This window comes from Strongylocentrotus purpuratus, unplaced genomic scaffold (assembly GCF_000002235.5).
Source record: "Strongylocentrotus purpuratus isolate Spur 01 unplaced genomic scaffold, Spur_5.0 spur5_scaffold_13, whole genome shotgun sequence".
NCBI classification, from domain to species: Eukaryota; Metazoa; Echinodermata; class Echinoidea; order Camarodonta; family Strongylocentrotidae; genus Strongylocentrotus; species Strongylocentrotus purpuratus.
The window spans coordinates 29,170,401-29,190,300 of NW_022145598.1; the positions used below are offsets into that span (position 1 = coordinate 29,170,401).

The 19,900-nt window shown below is 38.9% G+C and overlaps 1 protein-coding gene across 1 annotated transcript; it reads left to right on the top strand.

Annotated features, from left to right (window-relative positions):
* Positions 1 to 764: 764 nt before the first annotated feature.
* On the top strand, positions 765 to 3,603 carry LOC115923096. Its single transcript, XM_030983301.1, has 2 exons — positions 765 to 1,403; positions 2,351 to 3,603. Exons 1-2 carry the CDS (start codon positions 1,248 to 1,250, stop codon positions 3,155 to 3,157), a joined length of 963 nt encoding a protein of 320 aa, XP_030839161.1. The 5' UTR covers positions 765 to 1,247; the 3' UTR covers positions 3,158 to 3,603.
* The last annotated feature ends 16,297 nt before the right edge of the window (positions 3,604 to 19,900 follow it).

A 19,900-nucleotide genomic window follows, 5' to 3' on the forward strand; every position in this document is an offset into this window, starting at 1 on the left:
TAATTTGAATGAAACATACGTAGATTCTAACGACAAATCCATAGATTTGAAAACTAGAAAAGGGAATATAAACCCGACACTTAAACCGTCGAATTTGAACGCAAGACAAATTAATTTGAATGACAAACTCGCGAATTTGGCCGGGAAATCCTACATTAAAACGGATAACAAGTAAAACGGCTATAAAATAAAATCAAGCACAAGGTGACCATTTCAATATGATTTAAAAAAAAACATAAAATACTTACCATTTTACAAATCAATTTTCAAGGGCCTCCAAAAATGATCAAACAACTTGACCTCGGTCTCGGATAAAAAAATGAACAAATTTGGCAAAGAAGAAAACAGTTGCTCGAATACAGAAGGGCGGGAAATATTAACTGTAAGATTAAAACTGTAGGCTAAAGCTACCAATCAACGGAAATCAATTGAAATCGCAGGAGACATATGACTGGATAACTACGTTCGACCAATTGTAAATGGTAAATGATACATTTTTCCTTCTCCGCAGGCGGTAAGCTCATATGAGAACAGGATTGATATGAACAGATAGATTGTGTTTTGTTGTTGAAATGCACGTTGCGATAGAAACAAGCTGGTATTAAGAGGCATGCTATATACAACTATATTTTAAACAGACCGTTATGCACTGTCAGATAAATTAATATCAAACTTCATCACATAACCTTCATGGATATTTCCGGCATGAAAAATTTCCGGCATCAACACATGTATAATAAAATTTAAAGAGTAGACAACGATTTAAAATGGTTTATTGACAGGCTGACAAAATGTAGGTCAAGAGGTTGTTTACATTTTTGAGGGAAATTCACGCGCTAGGAAATGTAATACTTTGTATTACATTGGAAGGAAATGTACAAGCGTATGTACGCTTATCAAACAAGCGCGGAAAATACCGCCAGCAAATTAAAAATAGCACGAAGGGGCTTTCATTCTAGTTATGGCTTTCATTTTGAATGGACAAGAAGAAAAATTTACGGAGTCTAAAACATTATTAGAGGATTTGGATTAATACTAACGTTAGCACTGCACTGGAATAATTAGTTGGATATATAACGCTGAATTATTTATTTTTTCGTGAGCGACCAGCGGGATTATATTCGGGTTTTGGGCTGGCCTTTGTCGTTGGGCCCGATTAGAAAGGAGAGTCCATATCATTATCAACTTGAACTGTTAGTGTTAGTGGCCTTGTTCGCATCTCTACTGGCAGGAGTACGTTGGCGATCATGCCAAAAGCGAAGAAGAAATCCGTGGCCGGGAGGAAGAGGGGTGGCGAGACGGCGCCCAGGGCAACGTTACCTCCAAGTCAGGCGGAGAATCCGAGAGCGGATGCAGCGTTACCCCCAAGTCAGGCGAGGAAAAGTCCGAGGGCAAGGGCGAAGGTAGACCGAAAGCTTCAGTCTCTATAATCGTCGGTTGTTCCACTGAGACTACGTCTGGCTCCACTAGACCTCCGGTTATAGAGACAGAACGATCGCCTATGCCAGCCTGTGTTGAACTTATTCCGCTAGATTTTAGCCGCTAGGCCCCTCCCACAAACTTGCCACGGCCGTATTGTTATGCCCCCCAAATCCCCCAAAATGTCATTTTACCTCGTTCATTTCCAATTTTAAATTAGGCCTAGGCTATAATACATCGGTTCCACTTACTAACTTGATTGATATAATCCGTTTAATGGTCCCTTTTAAGGAAATTATCGGTCAAAATCGACATCCATGTTGAAAATCTTGCAAGCCGTGTTAAACTCTCGCTGCCGTCAATCTCATCCCTTCTAGTCTACGCCGAAGGCAAAATGATTATGAAGGAAAAACTGTGCGCCATCTACACGTTCGTAATGGCGTTATCACAGTTTTTTCTGTGATAACGCCATTACGAACGTGTAGATGGCGCACAGTTTTTCCTTCATAATCATTTTGCCTTCGGCGTAGACTAGAAGGGATGAGATTGACGGCAGCGAGAGTTTAACACGGCTTGCAAGATTTTCAACATGGATGTCGATTTTGACCGATAATTTCCTTAAAAGGGACCATTAAACGGATTATATCAATCAAGTTAGTAAGTGGAACCGATGTATTATAGCCTAGGCCTAATTTAAAATTGGAAATGAACGAGGTAAAATGACATTTTGGGGGATTTTGGGGGCATAACAATACGGCCGTGGCAAGTTTGTGGGAGGGGCCTAGCGGCTAAAATCTAGCGGAATAAGTTCAACACAGGCTGGCATAGGCAGTCGTTCAGTCTCTATAACCGGAGGTCTAGTGGAGCCAGACGTAGTCTCAGTGGAACAACCGACGATTATAGAGACTGAAGCTTTCGGTCTAGGGCGAAGGCAACGTCAACGCCTGTCGGAGTGGGCCCCAGCGGCGCCGACGATCAGGGCGGTGAGTTCAACCCTAACATCATTTGTAGATCTAGAGCTAGTGGCAATGATGTACCTGATATCAGTACTGGTAGGCGCGCGGCCATATTATGGCCGGAGATTATCGCACGAGAGTCGGTGCCCTCTGTGAGGGAGCAATCGGAGATTTCATTGCAGGCTCAATCGGTTGGGCAGGCTTCATGCGAGGGTAATATGGCGGAGCGGACTGCGCCGCCAGTACCCCCTTCCGTGGTGGGGTCACCGGTGCCGTTTATGAGCGCGGCTGATCCGTTGGGTTCCGAAGTGGCAATGTCGCTCAAGGAGAGAATTTGGAGGAGTGAATTTATTGATTTAGCCTTGCTTCTCAAACAGAATGCTTATGCACGGAGTGATAGTGGGGCATCCCAAGAGCTAGGTGAAGCCGTATTTAGTCTGCGGCAGTCTGAATCTGGGCTCTGGTTGCAATTCCAACCTCGGGCAAAGAATGAAGGCATATTTTCGGTGGAGCATTGGACATCCGTGTTCCTGGTGTTTGTGTCTATTTATTTGGAGAAGCACATCGAGCGAAGCAGAGAGCTCATCAAATATATGGATTTGATTAGACACGCTTCTAGAGCATTTGGGGGCCTTGGGTGGAGAGAGTATGACATACAGTTTAGGCTAAAGCAAGCGCGACTGCCCGGCCGATCTTGGGCAAGCGTGGATGCTGAATTGTGGTTGATGGTGGTTGCGTCCCATGGGCCTCGCTCCTCCGCCTTTCGTCAGCAGTACGATTAGTCGAGGGATGCAAGCGCCGCACATCAAGGAGAGACGCTAGGCATCCTATCACATTACCCGTTTTGAACCAAATGTTGACCGATTTGGAACATGTTTGTGTTAGCACTTATGAAGTGTTATTATACTCTGCCGCATTTTGTTTGGCATTTTATGGTTTTTTACGAATTAGTGAATTCACAGTGGTATCACGGCATAGGCGGGATCGAATGCTGCGTTTCACGGACGTGGCAGTCACCGGCAGTGCACCACATCGCCGGGTGAAGCTCTCTTTAAAGGGAATCAAAAACTGATCCGAGGGGAAACGGTTGCACCATTTCAATACACGAAATTGAGGCGGGTAGTTGTCCCGTAAAGGCGGTCCTTAGATATTTGAAAATGCGCCCGGGAAGTGGGGAGGCTTTCTTTTGCTCATATGGTTCACTTCCTCTCACCAGGCATGGGTTCAGTGCCATGATAAAGAGATGCATGTCATACAGAGATATGTTGGCGGCGAAGTTTTCCTCCCATTCTTTTCGTATAGGTGCGGCTACAACCGCTGCTATGGCGGGCTGCTCGGACGCCCAAATACAGCACATGGGTCGATGGGCTTCCTCCGCGCATCGCAGATATATAAGGCTTGATATGGTTGTTTAAATATGAGCAATGTTGCAAAGTACCGTTGGGGTTGATTTGATTTGATTTGATTTGATTTGATTCGCCAGGTATACGTACAAAATATAACAGAGTGAATGATGAGGTTAACGTGTCTGGGGCCAATAATAGTAAGGGTGAGGCCGCATACACAGGAATGAATATATGTACAACACACAGAGGAATAAGTCCCTCGCCTCGAGAGGTTAAATAAGCTAATAATAATAATAGCAATAATAATAATAATGGTGCTACAACATAAAAATGAAAACGAAGTCAAGCAGACAACAAACATACATGCAGAACAAGAGCAAGAAAACACAATGGGATTTCAAGTTCACATTAACGCATGTTCTTTGGAATACAAAATGCTGCCCAGTCCTCTTTTCTTATTTTGTCCACAGAACAACTATGGATAGTAGGCGACTCTATCGTTTTCTGGGCCCATCGCAGGGCGGAGCGGACTGACTGCGCCGATATGGGACGGTCATCCATTGGGCTGGAAAGCGGGGCCTTCGCTTGGACCAAACAAACGCATGGCTAGAGTCGATTACCAGTGGCCTGACGAAGCCGACCGTTTTAGTGTTAAACGTGGGCACGAATGACATAGAGGGATGTTCGAGGAGGGCGATGGCGAATGCGGTGAACAGATTAATCACATCGAACACTGAGACGATAATAATATGGTCTGACATCCTAGAACGGGTAGAATACAAATGCTGTACTCCGGAAGAGCAGGGAAAATTAGACGATAGAAGGAGGGCCACGAACCGATACGCTCGCGCCTTCAGGAATGGGGGAAAGGCCATTCCACACCCCGACATAAGGCATAAGGATAGGGCTTTATATAGGCCGGACGGATTGCATCTCTCCAATGAGGGTTTGGACAGGTTTATTACTGACCTGAAGGAGGGCCTGTCCTATCTCGGTTCATCCAAGTAGTTAAACAATGATAATGTTACAAAACACGTTGTTTGTTCTTATATTTCAATGTTCTTATAGTTCAGTGTTCTTATATTTCAGCGTTCTTATATTTCAATGTTTAAGTCTGTTCGGGTAGCAAAGTAAATTCTGCAAAAAAGTTTGAGTCCGGCACCGCAAGATCATGTTTTTGTTGTTGGGATAAGAGTGCCTTATTTTGGGAGAAACAAAGTTGTGGAGAGTAAATAATGGTTATATGGGGCAGGTTTAGGTGGACATTGGTAAATGACCAGTTTTGCGAATGCTTCATTTCGAAATGGGCATTAACGGTTTAGTCACTTCTTTGAGGGGAATGAATTAGGCATAATGATGTGCCGGTGTTGTAGAGATAAGTTTATTACGATACTCTGTAGTCTGTTATAGGGTTATAAATTAGCTTAAGGGCGAAAAAGTACATGCTTGTACATGTACATTGGTTAATTTGGCCAATTGAAATGTTAATTCCACCAAAGTGTAAATAGTTGAGCATAGATATTCCCTTAGTGCACAAAAATCGTTTGATGACAACGTTGTGATTTGGCGGCCGATCATATATAAATATATTCTCGTTTGGCGGTAATTTGTCAAATTATGCCTCCAAATCACTAATCACATGGTACTGATAAGTTTATTGATCAATAATTGTCATCCGATAATTTTCGACCCCACTCAATTTTTACATGCGAGGGGGTTGCCAATGTATATTCAGTCGAATTTGTTCGCATGTCAATTCTTAGTTTTCCGGCCCCCATTCGATTTGAATGCGGGGGGACCTAGTTGTACCTACACATTTTCAAACTCAGGGTGTCACGCTTTAATCTTAGGCATCATCCGATCTTACAGGCGGAGAGGCTGGTATATATATACATCTATATTCTATAACTTTAGGCATCACTCGATTTTATAGGCGGGGGGCTGATATAATGACTTAATGTATATAAGTTTAGCCTAGGCATCACTCGATTTCATAGGCGGGGGCCTAGCATTACTTTAGGCATCACTCGATTTTATAGGCGGGGGGCTGATATAATGACTTAATGTATATAAGTTTAGCCTAGGCATCACTCGATTTCATAGGCGGGGGGCCTAGCATTGCATTTGTAAGCATTTTTTATGATTCAATATATCTGTGTTATTTTGTTATGACACCCAGAAAATCATAATGTGCAAAATAAGCGTCCATCTCAAAATGTTAATAAAGCCACGACATAAACGCAAATTTGGTTGTTTGTTATTTTTGTTAGCCGTGAATAATAAAATTTAAAGAGTAGACAACGATTTAAAATGGTTTATTGACAGGCTGACAAAATGTAGGTCAAGAGGTTGTTTACATTTTTGAGGGAAATTCACGCGCTAGGAAATGTAATACTTTGTATTACATTGGAAGGAAATGTACAAGCGTATGTACGCTTATCAAACAAGCGCGGAAAATACCGCCAGCAAATTAAAAATAGCACGAAGGGGCTTTCATTCTAGTTATGGCTTTCATTTTGAATGGACAAGAAGAAAAATTTACGGAGTCTAAAACATTCCCACCACCTCCCCATTATCTCCACCAATAAAAGTATTTTTAGTATATTAGTGGAATAAATTAAGTATTGCTTGGTGGTTCGAAGTAGCCAAGGTATACGTATTAGTACGGAAAGGATTTAGGATTTCAGGTATGAAAGGTACGGATAGGGTTTATGTAATAAATTGGTCAGTGATTTATGAAGTTAATGCAGAGCCGGGGGCATTTGGCCTGGTCGCACATCAACTTGCGTCGTGCACAAAGAAAGTGGGCCGTAGGGGAATTTTTCCCATTGGGTTTCGCCCCTACCCGGTTTTGTATGGGTAAATCACTAATCACATGGTACTGATAAGTTTATTGATCAATAATTGTCATCCGATAATTTTCGACCCCACTCAATTTTTACATGCGAGGGGGTTGCCAATGTATATTCAGTCGAATTTGTTCGCATGTCAATTCTTAGTTTTCCGGCCCCCATTCGATTTGAATGCGGGGGGACCTAGTTGTACCTACACATTTTCAAACTCAGGGTGTCACGCTTTAATCTTAGGCATCATCCGATCTTACAGGCGGAGAGGCTGGTATATATATACATCTATATTCTATAACTTTAGGCATCACTCGATTTTATAGGCGGGGGGCTGATATAATGACTTAATGTATATAAGTTTAGCCTAGGCATCACTCGATTTCATAGGCGGGGGGCCTAGCATTACTTTAGGCATCACTCGATTTTATAGGCGGGGGGCTGATATAATGACTTAATGTATATAAGTTTAGCCTAGGCATCACTCGATTTCATAGGCGGGGGGCCTAGCATTGCATTTGTAAGCATTTTTTATGATTCAATATATCTGTGTTATTTTGTTATGACACCCAGAAAATCATAATGTGCAAAATAAGCGTCCATCTCAAAATGTTAATAAAGCCACGACATAAACGCAAATTTGGTTGTTTGTTATTTTTGTTAGCCGTGAATAATTGAATTTTAATAATGCGTCAAGCTTGGATGTTCTTGTTTTGACAGGATAATAGATGGCATCGTTTTCTCTCTCTCTCTCTCTCTCTAACTCACACACACACACACACACACACACACGCACACTCACCATACACTTGCACAACACACTCACACACTCATACACAAAGATCGTTTAAACACTTTTTCATTTTAAGGTTTACCTTAAGATTTTTTTGCTTTTGTTTTTTTGAGGCCGCCATCCTTATCAAGCTTTGCTCATGATTGCGGTCTCCTGCATTTTTCCAACAGAATAGTTCGGATAATACTTTAAATTTATGATTATATGTTTTTGGAAATATTAAGTTTCGTTATTATATGTACATATATTATGTTTAAAAAAAATTTGACAAGAAGAAAATATTGTTTGTTTATGTTGTATTATACCTTACATTTATATGTTCTTTGTTATTCAGTTATATTTTATATGGAAAAAAATGCAGAAATAAAATAAAATCAAATCAAATAACTTCACACAGGCGCCCCCCCCCCCCCCGAGAACGGTGGTCCGGTACTTTACCAGTAGTACTTGCAAAAATATCTCGTGTGTATAAACTGTGTTGTTATCAGTGGCGTCGATCGCTCGACGTTTCATTAAATTATTAGAGAAAGAAGACGATTCATTGTACTGTTTTCGACTCTTAATCCTTGTCTGAATACAGTTCCCCCCCCCCTCCCGCGCGAAACGCGGAAGCTTTGTCGTTTCATTTGATTATTACTCTTAATCCTTATTTGAATTCAGAAGCCTCGCTGTTTCATTAAATTAATACTCTTAACCCTTGTCTGGGTTCATTTTTCGCCCATCCCGTGCAAAGCGCGGAAGCTTTCACGTTTCATTAAATTACTAGAGAAAGAAGACGATTTGTTGTATCGTGTCCTTGTCTGAATTCAGTTTCCAGCAATCTGGTTTCCATTGTCAACAGAAAAAACATGCAATCATCACTGTACACATAGATTGGCATATTGCAAGCTTCGCATGGCACGCACACACATGAGCTGACTAGCCATCCGGGTAAGTGCAAAGTCCTACCAGACCCATGTACTATCAGCTGGTTACCACGCACCGCGCCGGTATCGAGTGTCGCGAGTATTATTGGGTCGCGTGCCAGCTAGGAATACATGTTATAGGATTTGTGAAAGAAAGTTTAAAAATAACACAAAAAGCCTCATTTTTGGCTGTCGGCTGTGTAACAATTTCGTAAAAGAAGCATAATGATATACATCAAATATATCATACAAAAAAAAAATGTAGTGTGTGTGCACCCCCTCTTCCCATGCAGGGCCATGCACATACATATATAAACATACATATTGATGTCCAGATATCTCCTCGGAGATCGAGGAAAATACACAAAAATATAAGAAATATTAATGTTCCGTACACGCAGAAATTGTTTTAAAAATGTTCGCTCTTAGGGCTTTGTCAAGTAATGATTTTATTAAACTTTCAAAAATATTATCGTTATGCATCAAAATATGCGTGCAAGGAGAGGGGACACGATTAATTACGTCACGAAGAAATATGAAGGAGTTTCCAATGAAAAGGAGGTTGATGTGATTTCTGTTAAAGAAATATATAAATAAAATTAATGGTTGTTTTTGTACAAGTCAATATGTATTATGCTGCGGGACTTCGTCAGTGAGTCTAATCGTAGGTGTAAGCTTCTTTCTCTGTTCTTTCCGTTCATTGTAGAAAATACTAATCACCCTTTCCCGATGCTGGGTTGTATATAACGTGATAACAGAAGTTCTCTAATTTCAATTTTATATCCACACATTCTCTCAGTCTATATTTACATCACGTCTATTCAAATTCTCTCAATCATTTATACCGCTCATTATCATTTTAAAATAAATCATCTAAAATGTCTCTCCCTTTATCATCTTCTTACCATTTGTTTACAATCTTGATTTCTTCCATTCAAATCCATCTACCTTTTAAAATGTCTATGTCTTAAAAATCTCTTAGTTTATTATCTTCTCATATTCTTTCACTCTTTTGTTTTCCTCTCTTTTAAATCCTCTCACTCCCTTTAATTAAACGATTCGCTCCCTTTACCACCTTCGCTTATTCTTGCAATCTTTATCTGAGTCTTCCTTTCAAATTATATCACTCTATCATACATCTCTTTCATGACAAATTTCTCTCACTTTACACTAATATCTTCTCACATTCTCTCACTCTTTATCTCTTCCTTTCGAGTTCTCTCACTAAATTATACATCTCTTTCATTACAACTTCTCTCAATTTCTCCTTTCCACACGTTTTTATGTACCGTGTATCTTTCTCCTTCTTACTCAAACAAACACAATTGACAGGATATTAATTGAAACTAATTATTGCACGTCAAACAAATATTTAATCACTAATTGTACTATTTTAATGACTTTACAAAATGAATCATCCTGTAAAATTGACAACTCCCATTGTTTCAAGTTTGCCTACTTACATCAGCTTTACTTATAGTAAATACTATTATTAGCTTAGAAATAATGGTTATGGTCAAAACAGTAATCTTTAAAAAAAAACTTCAGGCAGTTCTGAAAATGCAAAAGCACTGTTCATTAAATCATCTCACTCCATTTAATTAAACGATTCGCTCCCTTTACCACCTTCGCTTATTCTTGCAATCTTTATCTGAGTCTTCCTTTAAAATTATATCACTCTATCATACATCTCTTTCACGACAAATTTTTTCTCAATTTATATAAATATCTTCTCACATTCTCTCACTCTTTATCTCTTTTTTTCGAGTTCTCCCACTAAATTATATATCTCTTTCATTGCAACTTCTCTCAATTTCTCCTCTCCACTCTTTCTTATGTGCTGTGTATCTCTCTTCTTCTTACTCAAACAAACACAATTGACAGAATAGTAATTGAAACTAATTATTGCACGTCAAACAAACATTTAATCACTAATACTACTATTTCAATTACTTTAGAAAATGAATCATCCTGTAACATGGCAACTCCCATCGTATCAAGTTTGCATATTTACATCGGCTTTACTTACAATAAGTATAATGATTAACTTGTAAAATAATGGTTATATTCACAGCAAAAGTAATAATAATGTAAATGATAATAATAATAATAATAATAATAATAATTACAGCAATACTGATACAATAAATATTATTATCAAAATGTAAGGCACCCATCAATTTGATTCTTGTGTTTTAAATATCTTTTAACTTGCTCTTTTTTCAATTGCAGACCCATTCACTAACTAAAGTATGCCCCTTTACCCTCACCATTAACAATATTTCCACGATGCATTATTTCATGATAAAGATGGTATATATTAATCTTGCCTTCATTATTAATGAAGCTCTATTTTATTTATTTATTTATTTATTTATTTATTCGGTTTAAAAACATCAACACGTCAAGTTCAGGAACTCATAATGGCTGATTTACAATGAAATTGAATAGTGTAAACAAAATTGAACCAACAAATATACACTTAAGAAAAACATATTGTTTCACAAACATGAAAATATGGTTACATTACAATTTACAACGGCTGGCTAGATGTGGCTAGACCAAGGCGAGATATGACAAGGAAATCGAAAAGAAGATAAATGACTAAAGAGAGAGAGAGAGAGAGAGAGAGAGAAGAAGAAGTGGTGAGAGAGAAAGAGAGGGACAAGAAAGGGGAGGGTAGAAAGAAAAAGAGAGAAGGTAGAGGGAAAGAGAGGGGAGGGGAGATACGGAGGGGAAGTGAGGGAGAGAGAAGGAAGAGAGAGGAAGAGAGAGGAAGGTAGAAAGAGAGAGAAGAGAGAGGGAGAGAGTGAGGTATAGAAAGAGAGAGCGAGAGAGAGGATAGAGGAGAGAGAGAAGAGAGAGATAAGAGGGGAGAGAGAAGGGGATAGAAGAGAAAGAGAGAGAGAGAGAGAGGGAGGAGAGAAAAAGAGAGACATGGAGAGGGAGGGAGAGATAGAGAAAGAGAGAGAGAGAGAGAGAGAGAGAGAGACAGAGAGGAGATCTTTAAAAGGCAAATTAAGAAACAAGGTAGATAAACGTAGCATTAAAACATTAATACATTTCTTATACACATCTACACAGGAGAAGGCGCACCGGAGCGTTCTGAGAAGACAACAATGGATTGGCCTGCAACGCATCGTCGCGTCCGCTCCGAAGGCCACGGTACGTGCGGCTGCACATGATGGTCAACATTTCAGCATTTTCAAGAAATTTAGAGTAGCTAGAATGTACAGGCAATTTGGCAGTAAATAGCAAAATATAATCAATACCCTTCCCGACAATGTTGTGCAAAACATGTAAAGCTAATTGTTTAAGAGTTGACACCTCTATTAATTAATGGAAAAACCCGCATTTCTTCAATATTCTGGATCAGAAAAATACAGCTATAATAAAGTATTGCACCTTGTAGTGGTTCTAAAGAGTCACAGCTAGGATGTGAAGCTAATCGCTAAGTTGACACCTCTATTAATGGAAAACCCGCATATCTTCAATTTAACGAATCAGAACATACGGCTATAATAAAGTATTGCACCTTGTACATGTATCAGGTCTAAAGATTCTATAAAATAATCTTCGCATTCGCTTTTAAAATGTGTGTTTCTTCCAGGTCATGATCGGTCATGTTCACGTTTGATATTTTGATACTAACGGTTTTACTCTTTTACACAAATCTGGCACAAGTGGATGTTGACTTGGCATTTCAGAAACGATGTTGCTCAGTGAAGCGTGTATAGATTAATGTTATCAATGTATCATTGGAAAGCTTATTACTTTTACTCTATGAAAGCAAAGCATCTTATTATACACCTATATTTATTCACAATATCTATTTGTTTTCGAGTTTCATCTTTTCTGGGACGCGGTGTATAGTTAATAATTTATAAACCGAGCACATTACTTTAGATTATCTCATATTTACACTACATCCATACTCATTTTACCTTAAGTTTGGAAGATAAAATATTGACTTTTGTCTTTCGTTATTCGTTTGCCTTGTCTTGAAATACTTATATGACACGATGTCATGTATTGTATTTAGTTTTAATGGAAAAAATGCATTTATTCATTGTATTCTATTTATTTAGGTTATGATTGTATATTATAGAATAAAATTAACTTGAAACTTAAAACAAGTAAATAAAGTCATAAACTGCCGTGTGTTTTGACACATTGACGTTACAATATTTGTTTTCGTTATCCACTAGTTCTAGTCGTATCTGAAGTATAAGCTCATTACTCGAGACCACAGACAGATATGCATATGCATATGTATATGTGTATGTGTATTTACATGTACATGTATAAGTAAGTATATGTATACAGGTATGTATATTTGTATCATGGACCCTATAAATACTTTACTACACAAACTGCGCTTTTATGTTGTAATCAAATATTTTTTGACGTCTCATCATTTCGTGAAGCCCTAACTATTATTATACAATGAAGTTTGAACAAAGTCTCTTGGTAATAAAAATGAGATTCTATAAAACACAAAAAGAACAAACCGCCACTGATTCTAGTCATTAATATGATTATTTTCGAATTGCTTGAATGTAAAGATGAAAAGTGCTCCGTCTTTTAAACACCATAAATCAACACGTTTAACAATGGTTTCAGTGCTCTTTGTGTGAAAATTAGTGCATGGAACGGCAAAAACCACAAACTCGAACATTCCTAAAGCTCCGATAGACTTATGCAAACAATAACAAAAGAACGAAAAATCCGATTTGTTTTCTTCTTCCTGGTGGGGGTGGGGAGGGGGGTATTCCCTTGCCCCCAACCAATCTCCATTTAGGTTTTCAGATGCAATCAGTGGTGCAACCAGGTGGTATGAAAATTGAAAGAAACAAATCCAATTTTCATATCCCCACTTCTTTCTCGCATATGAATCTATATTGTATGTAGCAATCCCTATCATGCCACGTACTATATTGATCCCAACACTGAATAAGAAAACAGTTTACATTATCATTGAACGAGTAACTTTCAAAATTGCTATATGTAAGACTTGATCCGTCTAGTCACCTTGCCTCACTGAGACTTGAGCCGGTCAGCCCGATCCAGTAATCAGTCTTCCAGGTATACCGGTAGTACTCAACATGCCGCGCGATGAAGTCCTCTTCCTCTTGCGATTCGATGAAGACCAGATGGGATCCGTATTCGGAACAAGCTGAAACCGCAGAAGCATGATTCATCTCGCAAGTGCTGAAATTGTAGGACGACCCGCCGTATTCACATTCCACCGGAGGAGATAAGCATGCTTAAAAGATGAAAAACAATATTCAAAGGAAAATTATTATCATTATTATTATTATTATTATTGTAGATAATGATGATGATAATGGTGAAAATAATAACAATAATAATGATAACGAATATAATGATACTAAAAATGGATGCAAGACAAAATTACAGCTTTAAAGTGACTCGGTAACATTGTTGAAGGTTGATGAAAAAACTGCGTAATTTTTGTATTTAATGTTACTTATTATATTCCTTCTATTGGACTAACCCTCTAACATGCAAACAAATCCTGATTTTTTTTTAAACCACAAAGATATTTATGGTTTTCTTTGAAGGCGTCGCTGGTCAACCATTTTTGAATTTTCCCAACCGTTTTTCCATGAAAATAAGAAAAAAAGACAGGCTTTAAAACATATTTCGGCACTTAAATGTCCGGGATGGTATATATAGAGCCAATGCATAGCTTTGTGATGATTTACATTCACCTAAAATGTAATTAAATTGTAATAATATACTAAAGAGAGAATCAACAACTCGATCAGATCAGTTTTTCCCCAACAGTTATCATTAATAAGGGTCTGTTTTCATTCAATTTTTCATATTATCTTTAATTGTACATGTAGCATTGTAGTCATTACCTTAACACCACTTTCTCTCATCTGAACAATGTTACCAAGTCCCTTTAATAATCAAGACCTACAAATAGTCTCCTCACTATCGCAACTTTTGGCCAATTTATGAATGAAAGAGGGGAGGGAGGAGGGGGAGGTGAGAGAGAGAGAGAGCGGGAGAGAGAGAGAGAAGGAGAGAGAGACGGAAAGAGAGAAAGACAGAGAGAGAGAGAGACGGCAAGAGAGAAAGAGAGACATTTTGGTAACATGCATGGTATCCCTCCGTTCACGGAGAGAGAGGGAGAGAGAAAAAAGGGGATATAGTGGCTAGACCCATTATGATAATGATCAAATGCATGACGTCATTTCCATGAAGCTATTGCCTGGACATACCAGAGGTAGTGGTGCTTTGAGAAGTCGTTGTGTCAGAGTGTTCCGTCATCGTACTCGAAGGGCTCGTCGTAGGCTTGGTCGTCGCTTCCTGCGTTGACTCTGTGAAGAAGAAAAAAACATGGGGTAGATGACAAGGCATAATATTTACTCTGAAATTATCTAATACCGCCGGCTGTCTCCAGGCGCTCTTGGTCAGGCAGAGGGATATGATCAAAGCGGGGGGGGGGGGGGGACAAATAGAAATCAGAAAACATTTTTCCTGTGGGAATCCCAATTCTATCAACAAATTCCGAAAGAGGACCACTAGCTTTTTTTCTTCTTAAACTTCATATTTTACTTCTTCTTCTTCTTCTTCAGTTGTAACTACTGAATTTTCGTTTACCCCCTGTAGAAAGTCTCTTTATGCTCTTTGTTCATTAATTAGCCACACCTCCCCCTCCCCCGATACGCCTACGTTGATATTACACCTACGTTCATCGCAGTGTCTCCCTTGAAACCCACTTGAGCAGGTACAGTTGTAGCCTACCATAGTCTCCTCACACCAGCCGTTTTTACAGAGGTTTTTGCCACAATCTGCGAAATAAGTAATAAACGGGATAAAACTCAACGTTGATTAACAAATTATCATTACACTTTGTTCTGTTTGGTGTGAAAAGATATATTTTCGGGATTTTCACAAATTAACATAAAAAAGATATAACAAGACTAATAATAATGCATTTTTACCAGGGCTTAAAGATGTCAAACGCCACGTAGACCACACTCCATAGCCATCGGATACCCATTGCATTGGTGTCAGTGCCCATTCTCTAAATACACTGTTTTGCCTGGTGTAATTCACAGCCCTTCCCGACTATTTTTTTAATAAATCCCCCATTAATTGTTCCTGGCTTTATTTTGTCAAAGGTTTATGATTAGGGTAAGAGTTGCAATTGGCTTTAAGGTTAGGATTTAGAGTTAGGGTCAGGTATAGTGTTTGTTACAGTTACATGAAAACCCAATCATAATAGGCAACTACTCTATAAGAAAGCAGAAATATCAGAGAAGCAGACTGATGAAAGTTCAAATGGAATCGGATAAAAAATAAGAAAATTTGTTTCAACACACAAAATGACTAAAATGTTAATTTTTCCAAATGTTTGACTCTGGAGGGCCTTTCCATTTGAGAGAACCGATGATAATGTGCTATCCGAAATTATATATTTTGCCTACTGCCCCAAGGGAGAAGGCACTTCTAACCATTTTTATCCACGACGAACGGGAAAGTTGTCCATGACTATGTCACAATCAATTGGAGATTGGCATATATTTAGTGATCTCATATTTCAATCATTCATAACTCCCTTGAAGTTAATTCGATTTATTTTGCCAATCTTTTTCTCTTACTTTTCTACTTTCATACAAATGAATATTTAACAAGATTTGGATTCCCCTTTAAGAAATTAACGTGGAGCAATTTTCGTCAGAAACAAGTGTCGTACAGCCTTGCCCTTTTTAGATCTTCCTACGTACCTGTACTGTAATAAAAGAAATCGTGATAAAGAAAAAGCGGCCTAAAAAAAAAGAAATTATTTGGAACCGAGACCGCGAAGTTTGTCACTTGTTTTTCTAGCACTTAACAATTACTTAAGCCCATCCATTTAGGCCTTAATTCAAGTGAGAAAACAATAATTATTTCACACTGTTTTCAAATTCTGGTACTTGATAGCGAAGGGAAAAACGAGAATATTATTTGGTGAATACGAATTCACAAATATTGTTGCTCGTCTCGCACCAGAATATTGTTTGCTAGATAATTTGATGTTCCTTTCATTATTTTCGATAGATTTTAATAAACATCTAGAGAGGAATTTCAAATAGTAGTAGTAGTAGAAGTCGTAGAAGTCGAAGGAGTAGTAGTAGTTGTAGTAGTAGTAGTAGTAGTAGTAGTAGTGGTAGTAGTAATTGTAGTGGTAGTAGTAGTAGTAAACAATTAGTAGTAGTAGTAGTAGTCGTAGTAGTTGTATTTGTAGTAGTAAGTTGTAGAAGTGGTGGTACACCTCTAGTAGTATTCGTATAGTATTGTTAGTAGTTTTAATGATAGTGGGATCGGATATTTATAAAGTCAATTAAAAATTAATGATCTGTACTATTATTGATTGGTTAGCTTTTTTTAAGGGATTTGATATTTTATAACAAAAATGAAACCAAGGATGCATGAGATTTACCCGGGATTCTGCATATTATGTGTTGGCCAGGAATTTTTCCAGCGAAGACGGCAGGGGTAGAGAAGAGTTTTGGGACGGTCTGCAACATGGTGCCATCGGGCAGTCGCACCATCTTACAATTAAAGGATGTCGGCAAGGTGCTTTGCTTGCTGAACTTGCCTGGACAAGATGTTTTCGTCACCTTCGACGAATCCGATAAAGCTGGCAAGGCTGTGTGGAATAAACACACACACAAAAAAAAATCGCTAGTGAGCTCTTCCTCCAACTGCTCTCCCTCCTCCTATTCCCCTCCCCAATCCTTCCTCTTCCTCCCTTACCTCCCCTCCTCCTCCTCTTCCCGCTGTCCCTCCTCTTCTACCTCCCCCTTTCTCAGCCTTCCCTCCTCCTCACCTCCTCCCCTCCTACTCACCGCCTCCCCTCCTCCTCACCGCCTCCCCTCCTCCTCACCGCCTCCCCTCCTCCTCACCGCCTCCCCTCCTACTCACCGCCTCCCCTCCTCCTCACCGCCTCCCCTCCTCCTCACCGCCTCCCCTCCTCCTCACCGCCCCCTCCTCCTCACCGCCTCCCCTCCTCCTCCCCCATCTTCTTCCTCTTCTACCTCCTCCTCTTCCACCTCTTCCTCTCCCCCTTTAGTATCATTCTCTTTCTCCCATATTCCCCTCATTCTCCTCCTCTTCCTCCTCAACCTCCTTCTCTTCCTCCTCTTCCTCCCCGTCACCTCTCACCATCTCTCCTTCCTTCCCCCTTCCCCATCTCCTATTTATTCTTCCCCTCCCCTACCCCTTATGATTGAAATTTCCCTTACAATAGTTTGAAACATTCATTAGGGGGAATTTTCCAAACGTCGAACTATTTATTAGAGACCCTACGTAGATTTTACACCTCGCTCCTATTTCGCTTCATAATGGTAATTTTATGAGCCAACTTTTTCAGCAATATTCGTACAATCATGAAAATATGACGTATATAATTATGAAGTCACACTTATTCTTACCTAAGGACAAACAGGTTACAGTGCCAAACAGCAATTTCCACATTACACCGATCTTTTGGTCTTTAGCCTGTGTTTATAAAAATGTTAACATTGCATAAACAAATAGAACAAGAACAGAAAAATGATGATTAAGATAATGGCTAATGATGCTAATGTTATCACCTACCAAAACCAAGAACGATATTTTCCAGCAGGATTTTCACTTTCACTGGCCCAAAATATTGGAATGCCCTTCCCGGCACATTAAAAGAAAAACCCTCTATAAGTGGTTTCAAAAATGCCCTCAAGCACTTTTTGTTGCAAACGAATCAGAATAAGTAGTTCCCCGTTTTTGTTTTTTGGTTCGTTGTTTTTCCCCCTTTATTGTATTTTGTCTGGCATGGGTCATTCAGTGCTCTGTGGCATTCATGTATTTAGTTAACACTGGTTTCAAGTGGTACCTCGTTCGTTTGAGCAAATGCATTTTGTAGGGGCCCCCTATGGGGGCGTCTGGCGGGCCCTTAGCAGCAGAAATTTTGTCTGGCATGGGCCATTCAGTACTCAGTGGCATTCATACAATTAGTTAACACTGGTTTCAAGTGGTACCTCGTTCGGTTGATCAGATGCATTTTGGGGCCCCCCTCAACTGGCCCCAGGGGCCACATGCAGCAGAGGGACTCCGGCAGACGTCCACATTTTGATATCCAAGGTTTTTCCCAAATGTTCCAATACTCAGATATTGTTACCTCGTTCGTTTGATCAAAGTGTTCTGGGCTGCCGGACTATAGGCTATGCCCTTACGTACAACTGATATATTTTGGTTAATTCGAAGTTTTAAATTACAAATTATTTTCCAAAACATAATCATGTCCCTGTTATACAAACAAAAAGTGAAACGTTGCATCGAATTTTTCACAAGTGTTGCATAAATTATTATTCACTGTATGCCATTTATATAAATTTTCATTTGAGGCAATAAACCTATGAATCATCTTTAAATTTAATTGTTTAACTTTATTATAAGGAATTTGCATTAATTTAAATGAAAATACATCCTTCTAAACAACTTAATTATCTAAATCTAGAAAGGAATCATGTATTTATTAAAACGGATAACAAGTAAAACGGCTATAAAATAAAATCAAGCACATGGTGGCTATTTTAATATGATTGAAACAAAAACATAAAATACTTAACAGATCAATCTTCAAGGGCTTTAAACAAAAAGATCAAGTAAAAGGAGGCACCTTTTCTTTGTTCAAAAGGGCCCTTTTGGGGTACTTAAAAAGGTTGGGGGCACTGTGACCATTGTCTAACCCCTCCCCCTTCTCCCAGGATCCCCGCCTCTAAATTAGCTTGTTTGCTTCGTTTTGGTTTGTGATGTTTGTGAAAACGCTTGTTATCTTTAATAAAAAAAAAATCATAATTCTAGATCGAAATTATTCAAAAGCTGTGTTAGGTATTAGGGCCAATGTTCTTATTTTGAGGAGTGGGGCGTACATTTATTTATATGTGAAAATACATGTTACGCTAATAACATGCCGAAAGTGGATTGACAATTATGATTCAGCTTCATTGGAATACCTGTCAGCGTCAAATGTTTTCAGAGGGGTGGGGTTTGTGAGTGGATCAAAAGGATAGATATTGATAGTATCACCATTATATTTTGTTGCTATGCACGTTGCGATACAAACAAGCTGGTATTAATGATACGCTGATTAAAAAGAACCAAGACCAATTTGCACTATCAGACAATTAAATATCGACGTTCATCACATTACCTTAATGGAATATTTCCGGCATGGAAAAAGTCTGTATTTTTAATGAATAGATGTATAATTGAATTGCAATAAAGCGTCTCACTTGGATGCTCTTGTTTTGGTAGGATAATGATGGGCATCGTTTTTTTCCCAAACGTTGGTACTTTCAATGGCTCATACAATAACAAAGATAGAATACCAGTGAGTTCATTAATCTGAAAATGTTATAACGGTTAAATTGTAAACGTTAATTTTCCCCCAAACGTTTATATTTTACTTTTGAGTGCATGCATGCACTCAGCCCCAGCATTTGCAATTCCCAACGAATTTATCTACCCAGACAAAAAAAATGGGAAGGGGTGGTCTGTATTGGTACTTAATTCTGTTGTACATATAGCTAGTGTGTAAATGGGCGTGTAAGACGTACGGATAGAGAACATTACG

What these genes read in the sequence shown, in the direction of transcription:
- LOC115923096 (XM_030983301.1), top strand. Translation starts at nt 1,248, where the DNA reads ATGCCAAAAGCGAAGAAGAAATCCGTGGCCGGGAGGAAGAGGGGTGGC. An exon ending in GTCCGAGGGCAAGGGCGAAG is followed by an intron (nt 1,404 to 2,350) that starts GTAGACCGAAAG and finishes TCTAGGGCGAAG; the next exon opens with GCAACGTCAACGCCTGTCGG.